Source organism: Clupea harengus, unplaced genomic scaffold (genome assembly GCF_900700415.2).
Source record: "Clupea harengus unplaced genomic scaffold, Ch_v2.0.2, whole genome shotgun sequence".
Taxonomy (NCBI): Eukaryota; Metazoa; Chordata; class Actinopteri; order Clupeiformes; family Clupeidae; genus Clupea; species Clupea harengus.
In genome coordinates, this window is record NW_024880629.1 from 1 (window position 1) to 12500 (window position 12500).

Below are 12500 nucleotides of genomic sequence, written 5' to 3' on the forward strand. Positions count from 1 at the left end.
GGAGTGTCGAAAAAGGGAAATTACCGTGGAGACGAACAGGGCGGCATTAAGTGCGAAAGCCGCGCCGATCTAATTGAAGGCTCCAGTGGCGCGTAGCGGGAAAGGAGGCTTCCAATTCCTCTTGCAGCGTTGCTCTATCGCTACGGAAATGATCTCACTCTGATTTGTGTTGCTCAGGAAAAGTTGTTTACCATGAGCAGCTGTATGCGGTAATGTAATGGCAACATCGCACATTTTTTATGCATTGGTGTGCCAGTGTGCAAAACACCTCCACAAACAAACAGATAAACAAAAACAAACAATCATATACAAAACACCTCATCTTCCATCTTCCATCTTCTGCCTTCTATTTCACCTGTCCCTTGTGTCCACCCACTCTTCAGATTAGCTACCAGAGCATCGAGTCCTCCGACCCGAGTGTCAACGTGCCGGGCCAGCGTCGCACCGTGTCCAAGCTGCGGAACGAGACGTACCACATGTTCTCCGGCCTGCACCCCGGCACCACCTATCTGGTGTCTGTGCGCGCCCGGACCTCCAAGGGCTTCGGTCAAACTGCGCTCACCGAAATCACCACCAACATCTCTGGTGAGTTCTGGTCTACACCGTTGTGGATATGGGCATAATTTCCTGCAAAAATAATATGGATATTGTCAGGAATCAGATCCATGCATCCCAATGGTTTTACAGAAAGCCATCTTAGCTAAATAATACAACCTGTTTTTGGGGGATTTTTCTAGCATGTCCCTAAGGCAAAAAGAGCTGTGTTGGGTGTTAGTGACAGTATCTCTCTCAAAGCAGTGATATTAACAGTTGCTTAGCAACGTAGTGCATAAAATTAAATGTTTGGACTTACTGGGACCTTCTTACTGCTTTAGACCTGAATCTTAAATCTAAATGTGGGTGGGGCTGTTTGCGTACCTCAGGGCAAGTGATGGATTGACATTGGTAGTTTATTGGTTTTGTAGTGGTAAGCGTTGGTAGTTTATTAGTCTGGTAGTGGTACGGTATTTGTACTGGTGCTGATCAGTGTGGTCATGTGTGCTGCGGAGCTGTTTCCCTGGTATGGAAAGACTTTTCACAGGGTTTCATCACCATGGCTTGTTAGCATGAGTTTTTTTTTTCTCTGTTTATGTTGGTTTCCCTCTAGGACTAGATAGATTTCTTTTTCCTTTTTTTTCAAAGCGTATACTGTGGACTTGGATTTATTGGTCTGCTTGCAGTGGCCTTTCAGTACACTTTTTAAGCCGTCGTTTTCTTAAGGATGGTCATACTGGAAAAAAAAGAAGTCATTGACTCTGCGGCTGCATGGTCCTCGAAAGTCACTTGAAATTAAAGGGCAAGTGACCAACTGAGCCAATTTTCTCAAATAAAGGAAGCAATTTTTTTGCATTAACGCCAGCGATAACAGAAAAGGATCACAGCCCCAGTAGAAGCACCGTCAAATATATTTCAGAGTTTTATTCGACGCTCTTCATCAACGGCTTATCCGTCGGCTCGTTTTGAAAGAGACAATTTAGCACAACATCAGACCCACGACCCAGAACCAGTTATCAGTTATGCGTTTGAGACCAGATTTTCCGCTTGGTAAAAATGTAACTCTGAAAGCGAGCAGAGGCCATTAACCTGGCTCTGTCCTTAAGCCTACCCAATCCTCGTGGCGGGGTTATGCAAATCACCGTCTTCTCGCCGTCCTCCCACGCTTTATCTCGAGCTCGGAAGTGCTTAGCTTCGATTGACATAAATTGCCTTCATGGGATTAAGTTGCCCAATCCCTACCTGCCAACCTTAGCTCTGCTTGACGTCTGGAGTGAGTTTTTAAAACACAGTAGGAGTATCTGCTTGAGAGTTAGTATGCGTGTGAAAGAGTCCACTGTCCACTCCCAAGCTCGTTTGAGTTTTTGCATTCATCACCAGGGAAGAGACCATTTTCACAATTTGCACACCAGACGTCCCAGTCAATGCAGTCAAGCCAAGAGCAGGTGTGGCTTTGGGATTGTGGCGAAAGGCTGTTGATGCTTGAGCTCAACAGCCAATCATATTACACCCCAAATTACACCACATCCTGAAGTAACGTGTTGATTGGCTGGAATTGTTTATGGCTCTGTCCAAGCCACAAGCGCACACAGAGGATGGACAGGATTGTGAGAGGATTGTGAGGAGCAATTTCCTGAATTTGACCAAAAGCGTATTGGATTAGAATTGCTCATGTGTTTGTTGAGCTTCTACTTTTTTTTCCAATTCTAGAGTGTGTTGGAGTTTCTACTTTTTTTTGGTTCTAATTCTATGGTTTGTAATGTTGCTGGAGTTTCTTGGCCCAGTGCGTAAGAGCCAGACACTCTCCCTCCTCACCCAGTACTCCGGTCATGCGTGTTATGGAGCCTGGGGACGAGAGGGGGGACGAGAGCGGGGATATGAGGGGGGATATGAGGGAATCAGACACGTTTCTGTGGCTGCTGCTGCAGTTTAACAGTGTTGCTATTCTCTTGCTGCTGTTTGACATCTTCATGTTTAATGCAGTATAATCCTCACTTCAGCCACATCACTGCCTCCAGGAATCACTATTTTTGATGCTTCTCTTCCTGTGTGTGTGTGTGTGGGGGGGGGGGGGGTGTGTAGAGTTTCCCCTCTGTAATCTGTGTGTGTGTTTGCATGACTTTGTGTAACCCAGGTGTTTGCATGAATGTGTGTGAAGATTTGACTTTGGTGTGTATCACTGTTACATGAACATATCACTGTTGTAATGTAATTCGTAGTAGCCGTACCTTCTTCCGAGTCTTTTAATTAGTTTACTCACTCTTTTGGTTCTATTTACAGCACCCTACACACCATAGTTATCAAGATGCCATATAGATAGTAGTTACTGTCTCTCAGTTAGCTTGGAGAGAATGCTTCTGCAGTAATGTGTAGGCTTCTCCACCCCCGCCTCTGCTGTTAAATCTCTATGTGTTCATTTTTTTTCAACCCTGTTAGTCATTGACCTGTTTGCTGATGCTGTCGCCATAATTGACTTCCGATAATAATAGATAGGGTGTGTGTGTGTGTGTGTGTGTGTGTGTGTGTGTGTGCTCTGTCTACTGATTCTGATTGGAGAGGACTGTCTCTCCCTGTATTTAATCCTGTCCCATTACCATTGTGGTTTGTGTGTGGGGGTGTGTATGTGACAGCGTGTGTTTGAGACTGTGTTTTTATGAGTGTGTGTGTGTGTGTGTTTGTGTGTGTGTGTGTGTGTGTGTTTGGTTGCTTACACAATCTTCTCTGTTCTTTTCTAATCACAAGTGTGGGTGGTCTCAACACTCATTTTTTTTGTATATTTGTTTGTTTTTCCCAAAGTAATGCAGTGCAATTTAAAGAGTTGGCAGTGTGTTTGCGCCGAGGTATAGCAATTGGATTTGTGTGCGTGTGGTGTGTGTGTGTGTGTGTGTGTGTGTGTGTGTGTGTGTGTGTGTGTGTGTGTGTGTGTGTGTCTGTGTGTGTGTCTGTCTGTCTGTCTGTCTATGTGGGTTTTCGTGGGTGTGTGTATGTTGTGTATTGTCTGTCTGTCTATCTATAACTAATACTGATCTTTCAATCTTTCTTTGTAATAAAAGTGTTTTAATGTCTCTCTCTCTCTCTCTCTCTCTCTCTCTCTCTCTTTCTTCAGCTCCTACATTTGACTATGAGGAAGTCCCCTCCCCAGTCAGCGAATCAGAGAACACCATCACAGTCGTGCTCCGCCCAGCTGTGGGCAGAGGTGCACCTGTCAGGTAAGAGGACCAGGGACCACACACACACACCACACACACACACACACACCACACACACACACACACACACACACACACACACACACACACACACACACACACACACACACACCCCACCTCAGTCCCCAAATCTGTCCTTATTCCTCCTTTCACTAATGTTCCAGGGCGCAGTCAGCCCGTCACACACACACACACACACACACACACACCTCTCTGGTGTGTAAGGCATCTGTATCTCCACTCCAGTGCTCTAACTCATGGGTGAAACCTGCAGGTAGAAACATGGAACCTGTATGGAACCTGGTCCTACAAAAAAAAACTGTCATCCAAACGCTATTGAAATTCATACCTGTACATACTCTGTTGGGATAGCTTGCTATGTATTGACATGTTTTATACATACATACATGCATATGTTATGTGTAGATACCCTCTTTTTTGTTATCATATTTTATGTATAAATATCCATCATGTATGCATATTTGATTATATTTTATATGTAAGACTTTATTTGTCATCACGCTCACAAAACCAGGAAAAACATGTGGTGGTGTTTGAGGCCAACGTCACACGCTTTTGAAAAGTCTTTTGAAACCGCTTGACAGACGTTTACATACCTGCAGGTTCCCTACAGAACACAGAGGAACGTTTCAGGCTAAGCCGCCTAAGTATGGCTAAGCTGCCTCTTTTCTTATACCGTGTGTGACAAACAGAGGTGTTCTGGTGAACACCACAGCTACTGCGTAATCAGCAGGGTGTCAAAGCAGACCTGCCTGAGTAAAACAGCGCCGGAGGTGTTGAGTGTTGTATTATTCTGTTTTGAGGTGCTGTCAAGTGGCGCATACCTACCTGTTCTTGTCACCTTTTCATGGACTTTAGGAATGGTGCAACACTTTGCTCTCCTCCACTCTCATATGCTCACTCAGAAAGGCAAGAATGCCTTTAAAATACAGCACAATGCAGCTGACAAAGTGGTCTGCAACAACAACTGTTATTGAAAGGAACTTGAGGCCTATTGAAAGGCTTTCATTTCATCCACATCTGAACTCTGTGAAAATTGAATTAATGACCTTGGCATCAGTACTATTTTACTTACAGTACCCAATTTCCATACGCTATTTGTTTATTACCGATATTTCAAATACATTCAAATTTTGAGTGGCACATCAATGAGACTAATTTCAAACTGAAGTGTTGTCACACTTATGCACAATTTATGCTCCCTATAGCCAACTGTTGCTTGGGTTTTAATCAAAGTTGTTTGTAATTAGCTTTAGATAAAAGCTTCTGTGAAATAAATAAATGTCAATGTAAATGAACTTGAATATAAATGTATTCCTCTGGCTGAAATCATAGAGTAGGGTGCTCAAAACACTCAGGTCATTAATTAAGTCCTCACACACTGATAACAAAGAATACCTAATGTATGCTGTATGTTGCTTTAGATTTAAAAACAATCTCAGATAAAAGAATAAATAGAATGTAAATGTAAATAAATGTGCGTGTCCCTGCTGTCGTCCCCGGTGCAGTGCGTACCACGTGGTGGTGGTGGAGGTGGACGGCTCGCGGCAGGTGCGGAGGAGAGAGCTAGGCCCGCAGGACTGCTTCCCTGTGCCCCTGTCCCACAGCGAGGCCCAGGCCAAGGGCGTGCCCAACTACTACACGGCCGAACTGGCCCCTGACAGCCTGCCCGAGGCCTCCGAGTTCACTGTGGGGGACAACCACACTTACAACGGCTACTGGAACTCGCCGCTCGACCCCTCCAAGAACTACCTCATCTACTTTCAGGCCGCCAGCCACTTCAGAGGGGTGAGGGATCTGACTTTCTTAGTTTTGTTTTACTGTCTACAATTGGATGTATTGCCACATTGTTAGCATAGCTAATGCAATAGCATTTTAATCCTCTGTACTTAAATCACCATTGCGCTAACCCTTGTAATTACCCTGTGTGACTGTGGGCCGTCATTCTTTGTTTTTCAATATGTTAAGTATGATATGCTTAATTACATAGTTTTACTGTGAAGTACTTAATTGAGTTATATAAGTATGCCCTAGTTCACCTTTGAGAACTAAAAGTTTGAAGCATTGTTGTCTCTGAAGTGAGTGTCACTTGCCAAGATAAAGGCAGTTATTTAAGAGACATGTTTTGAGCTGACCGAATCCAAACAGTGTTGACTTGTGGGCTGGTGTTTATGGCTAAGGGTTAGCCTAAGTTTCTTTGAAGAGCCTCTGGAGATGAGATGAGTGGAGAGAGAGAGAGAGAGAGAGAGTATTGAAGATTGGCTGGGAGTGGATAGAGTGTGGCGAATGGCGTCAAGGCGGAGGAAAAGGAATGGGGGAAAAAAACGCTTTTCATAAACACATTTCAGTGTTCGGCGGTGGCGGATGACTCGGGGTGAATGACTTCCAGCTGGTGTCTGGAGGTGCAGCCTCGCCAGCTCTCGCTCCTAACTGTCAATAGGAGAAAAGCCTCTCTCTTTCATCTCCCGCCAAACCCCTCCTGGATTATCTCCCTCTTTCCCCGAGCTCTTTCACTCTCTCTCTCTCTCTCTCTCTTTCTGTCTTTCTCGGTCTCTCCGTCTCTTTCCAGGCGCACCCATAGCCGTCTCATTAACTCTGCATAATCTTTGAGGCTAGCTTCTGATTAGATGCAGCGGGTTTCCCCCCTCTCCTTGAAACCTGCGTTTGTCTCGTGTAGTGAAGGTGCAAACACGTTGCAATGTCCACTTCCAACCTTTACGTTCCTGCTTAATCTTTCAAGTTAACTTGACAGGTCGAACAAGTCGGTATTAGCAGGGGGGGGAAAGGTGGTTGGAACACCTTGTCGACGATCGAAGACTTACATGAACTCCTTTGGATTCCCTCAGGCTGTGGTTTGGCTTTGATGTTTGAACCATGTTGGAAAAGAAGAAGAAGAAAGACAACCATCTTGTACTTTTAGTCTGCTCATGGCTCACAAGGGCGCAAATGGCCTTGGGGTTTTATTTATTTTCATGACTCTGTGTGTGTGTGTTGTCAGACCACTCTGTGTAACTATCTATCATGTAGATCTACAGAGTGACTCTGAGCTTGACTGTCAGTCAGAATGACTGGTGGTTTTGGACTCTCACAAACCTGAGCAAGCCACACCGAGCTGTCAGAGGAGATTCAAGAAGACACAACGAGCAGAGCTTGTTTTGACTGCTTCCGAAATATGTTGTGCATATCTCCCTGCATGTTTACCTAACGCCGGTTCCTCCGAGAACATTCTATTTCCCACCTTTTTTTTATCCGTTCTTCTTGTTCCGTTAAATTGCACCGACTGCAGCTGTGTCATTGTTTCCCCCACAAGGCGTTACTCAAAGCCTTCCCCCCTAACCACTTCAGGCACTTTGAAACACTTCAGTCTGGTTCGTGACAAGTTCATCGCATTCAGTGATTATTCAAACTCATTCAGGTTTTATTGTTTGTCACGCCGCCACTTATTCTCCTCTTGATTGCCCCACGAGTTGTTTCAGACAAGTTTCGAATCCAACCTGAATGGCTGGCTGCCCTCGAGTCGAAATGACTGAAAGCGGTGTGTTATTCTAACAATTATTCTGGATAATTAGATGTAGGTTTCCTGAGCATGATGCTGTGCCTCTCCCAATTTTAAACAGTAATTGCTTTGACTGGCTCGTCGCAACTGGAGCTTGAAAGACATATGGTCTGTGCAATCAGTTCAGAGTAAATAAAAAAAAAAACTCATATCTTGCCGACTCACTTGCCAACTGACACACACACACACACACACACACACACACACATGCACACACACTACCAGTTTCTCATCAAATTCTTCTCAAACTCATCATTTTCTGGTTTATTCTTGCATTGAGGAAATGCAAATATGTGGGGACAACTAGGAGTCGCAAACAAACTGTGCATCACTGTCAGACCCTTTCCCCCCTGCACCCCACTACTTCAGTATGTGACAACACACCCATAAAACACTGTGCAAAGGTGCCTCTCCTTTAAAGTGAGATAACCTTGAGCAAGGACAATATGACATGTAACATATTGGCTGGTACTTGACTCACGTGGCAAGCCAGCAGGGGATGACATACCTAAAGTCTCTGTGTGTGTGTGTGGTTCATGTGTGTTAGTGTGTGGAGGGGCATAGGTGGAATAAACCTGACACAGATTTTCAATTAAAAAGGCAATTTAACTGCATTTAGGGGAAAGGGTCCTGACTCCAATCTGGGAGCATGCATTTGCATAATTGCCCCATAAAGCATGATTTCACATCTGTAAGTCTTAATTTGATGATATGTCCCTCTTACTGTGTGTGTGTGTGTGTGTTGTGTGTGTGTGTGTGTGTGTGGTGTGTGTGTGTGTGTGTGTGTGTGTGTGGTGTGTGTGTGTGCAAATTTGAGGCCATGAATTGCATTACACCACAGGACCCTAGTGATGCACGGTTGAGTTAGTGGCACATAACAGTGAGACGTCATTAACAAAACCATCCCTGTCATTAGAATAAATGACTCCAACTCTGTTTCGCATATAAGCCATCCTCTAACACACATTAAGGTCTCACAGCATTCAAGCAGACATTCAATCTGTACGGAGCCTTTTGGATTACTTTAAGCTAGCTATGACACCTGTTTAAGAAATCCAAACTAACCTCTTTCTTTCTCCTCTCTGTGCAGGAGACCCGAATCAACTGTATCCGGATTGCACGCAAAGGTAACGGCACAGACTTTTATTACAGTCTTTTCCCTAAAGGGATTTTTCCCCTTTTTGATTTTTTGCTTCAGTGTTTTATATCATCTCTTTCTTCTCTGCTGCTAAAGTGTAATGCAGGTATTCAGGGCATGATCTCTGTTCATCCAGCATGGTATAATGTTTCTCTATGCTTTGAGACAAAAGCTTAAACTGCTAGAAGCCCTGAGGGGTATTTCAGAAAGCATGATGTCTGAGTTAAGCAGGTCATTGTGCTCACCCTGTAAATATAGAACACACACCTCAAGAAAAAAAGGACCATTTGGTGTTTTATGTAGTCTTACGTAGTTATTTAGTTAATCTCCTCGGGCCCTAAATTCATTGATGGATCGCGCATGGACTAAAGCCACTCTCTGGCTTGTGGGAGAATTGCACTGATCCACCCCTGTTTGCACTTAGGATCTGCTCATTGGTGTTAAATTAGCAAAATGATTTTGCCAACTGCCAAGTTATTAGATTCACTTTAGTTAATCCACAGTTGACTTTGCTTGTTGCTCGTTGCCAGGTGCCCGTCAGTGAAATTAGTGCCCCTAGTGTTGGTTTGTGAGAAATCCCTGAGGATTAAGTAGTTGGAGCTATGGGCGAACACGCAGATAGATAGAAGAGTGTTCCTGGAAGGGATCTGGCACGGACCTGTCTCCAGAGCAGGGCCCAAACTGATCTGGAGTCAGCGGTTGTAAAGGATCCTGGCAGAAAGACCCCTGAGGAGACGATGTTGGTTGCCAGGTTTAAATGGCCCCAAGTGAGTGGACCTGGTGAGGAGGCAGACATAGAACAGGCAGAGAGTAGACTGAGGAGAACTTAAGGAGTGGTGGAGGAGGAGGGAGAGATGGAAAGGAGAGGGAGAGAGATGGAGAGAGAGAGAGAGAGGAGGGATAGGGAGAGAGGAAAAGAGATAAATGGAAATAGAGAGAGAGAGAGATGGAGGTATCTGCTGGTAGAGCAGATTAAAGAAAACAGTGGCAGTACCATCCAGATCCTTTGATGAGAATCCTTGGACTCATTAAATACAATGTAGATGCCCCCCCACTTTACTGTTTCCTCCTCCTCTTCTTCCTCCTCTTCCTTCTCTTTCTCTTCGTCTTCAGTGGGTGCACACAAAAATGGAATTCCTTCCTCTGCTCTCATCTCCCTCATTTCAGAACAGGTGACATCAAAGCCTGCGCCCCCTTTATAGTCAGTGCAGGCACCACACTAGAGTTGGAGTCGCAGTTGAAGTGGGGCTGGGGTTTGGAGGGGGGGGGCAGAGATACGGGGATGGGCTTTTTGTATTTATAGACTCTGTCACTTCCAGAGCTGGGGGCTGTGGAGTGTGTCACTGGAGGGTGTCCTCCTCTGCCCTCCTCACCATTTCTCCATTTCTCCTTCTGCACGTCTGTGTGCGTATGTGTGTCTCTCCTGATATTTCTTGTATTTACTTTCCCTTCTCTCTCTCTCTCTCTCTCTCTCTCTCTCTCTCTCTTCTCTTTGTCTTTTTTTGTATTTTTTTCCTCCATTTCCAAAGGACTCTCTTTAGTTTCCCCCCTAACCCTGCCTCTCTGTCTTTTTCTTTCTTTCTCTTTCGCGCTCTCTCTCTCCCTCTCTTTCCTCCATCTCTCTGTTCTTCTGTATGCCCCCCCTCTGTCACTGACTGAATTAGACAGGGCAGGTTGATGTGGAGCGTAAAGCAGTGAGACACTAGTGGCGTTTAGCCTGGTGTCTCACCCCAGGAGCTCTCTCCACGTCTGATTAATTACAGGCCTTACACAGAGCCATGACCAACAACTTTCTTCATCTTCCTCTTCTTCTTCTTCTTCTTCTTCTGCTTGCTCTTTTACTTTTTTCTTATACCACTCTTTTTTTTCTTCTTTTTTCTTATTTGACCTCCAGTTTTTCCCTCCTCCCCCTCCTCCTCCTCCTCCTCCTCCTCCTCCTCCACAAAGCCTCTGACACGTCCTATTACCCATCTGCCTCAGAGCCTCTGAAATGTTTTTATTTTTTTATCATTCGGAATTTTTCCATGGCAACATGTGTTATGTTTCTTACCTATTTTCTTTTTCCAAGAACTGTTGCAATGGAACAGGTTTGGTTTTCAGACCTGCCACAAAGAAAGCGCGTGCACGAAGAGAGAGAGAAAAAGAGAGAGAGAGAGAGAGTGAGAGAGAGAGCAAAGGAGTGTTTTTGAGGTTAGATGGGCAGAGACCACTCAGTTTGTTCCTTTACCTTTTGATTTGAGCTTCTTGCCCTCTTCTGTCTTTGTGTGCACCACTAAAAGTCCGTAAAAAGAGACACTGGCTCAGGCCGCCCTCCGCTGTCCTCCACTGGCTCAGGCCGTCCTCCGCTGTCCTCCACTGGCTGTCCTTGACGGGCTGTGAGGAAAGCCCTTTCCCATGTTTGTGGGCGAATGAGTTGGCCAGCAGAGAACGGCGTCTGCAGTTCCAGTCAATCCTGCCGTCCAGAATGGCACCGACTCCATTACCACAATAGAGCACACTTAATCCATGCACATTGACCTCATCCACAGCAGAGTGGACCATCTGAGCAAAGCGTTTAGATCGAGTGTCTAATGCCTCATTTTCTCATCTCACATTAATTTATCTCCACTGACGCGGGCACTTTTGGGCAGATGGTGGGATTTTTTTCCCCCAGTTTAATTTCTTTTTCGTCCAAATGGCAGCGTTTTCTCTTTCTGAGCAGCAGTGGGGGTTGGGGGTGGTGGTGGGTGGTTGGTGGTGGTGTGCTGGCAGTTTGGGGGGGGGGGGGGATGGGGATTGCTGAGTGGGCAGTAGGCATTCATCTTGGGGTGTGTGTGTGGGGGGGGTGGGGTCCATCCAGCTCTATGGCCCCTAGAAAAATTGGAGGGAGAACCGGAGTCACATGTGTTGGATGCAGGCGTGGAGCATGGACTCAAAAATAAGGGTCCATCTATTAGCTTGGTTTCTCTCTCTCTCTCTCTCTCTCTCTCTCTCTCATTTATCTATCTCACACACGCACACACTCACTCACACACAAAGACAGCACACACACTCACACACCCATACACACACACACACACACACACACACCCATACACACACACACACACACACACACACACACACACACACACACACACACAAAGACGGCACACACACTCACACACACACACACACACACACACACACACACACACACACACACATACGTGACTGACTGTGCCCAAACCACACAGCTGCTGGATCGAGCTGCTGGAATGGAGGGTGCTGTGGGATGATTGGTGCCTGCTGGTGGGTGCCAGACCCCTCTGTGTCCTCGACCCAGACAGATTGCCCACGCTGAGGTTCTAAATGACTTTCTGCACACCACCCCAGCATGGGGAGGATGCTACTGGGGGGGGGGGGTAGGTGTAGAGGAGGTGTCAGCCATGGCTTGGTTTGGGCTGGAGTGTAAGGCAACATGTTTGGCTTTTCATTTGAGGGCTTTGTATGTGTGTGTGGGGGGGTGGGTGTGTGCGTGTGCGTGCATGTGTGTGTGATTGGTCCGGTTGGTGGTTTACCTTGTTTGCACAGATGCACAGTCAGTCTGGCGGGCGATGGACACCTGGCTCAACGGATGTTACACTGCAGTGCTGGACAAAACCTAAACTAACACCACCTTTTTTCTCTCTATCTCTCTCTATCTCTCTAGGTTTTAACCCTCTCTCACTCTTACTCTCTCTCTACTCTTCCTTTCTTTCTTTCTATCACACTCTCTTTTCCCACCTCTTGTTTTTTTTTTCTCTCTCTAGCTCTCTCTTTATTCCTCTTTTTATCTATCTATCTATCTATCTCGCTCTCTCTCTCTCTCTGCTTATCCAATGACTCTACCGTTTTTCTTTATCTTTCTTTGTCTTTCTTCCTCACCTTGTCTTTCTTGGGTGTATGCAGCCATGTGATGGTAATTCTCCCATGCCTGGATAATCACCTGCTTTGCACTGATAACCCTTTCTCCCTCTTTCTCCCCTCCACACAATAGCACAGTTAGGATTAAGGGAGAACACCTTTAATTTTACGCCTGGCC

General features: G+C 45.6%; 1 protein-coding gene across 1 annotated transcript in view; it reads left to right on the forward strand.

The window, feature by feature from the left end:
* The first annotated feature begins 106 nt into the window (after positions 1–106).
* LOC122132512 (receptor-type tyrosine-protein phosphatase U-like) overlaps positions 107–12500 on the forward strand; it is a 15692-nt gene continuing 3298 nt past the window's right edge. The window contains exons 1-4 of the mRNA XM_042707197.1: positions 107–585; positions 3641–3743; positions 5273–5552; positions 8411–8447. Of these exons, the coding sequence (XP_042563131.1) occupies positions 240–585; positions 3641–3743; positions 5273–5552; positions 8411–8447 (766 nt within the window). The 5' untranslated portion in view covers positions 107–239. The remainder of the gene's footprint in view (positions 586–3640; positions 3744–5272; positions 5553–8410; positions 8448–12500) is intronic.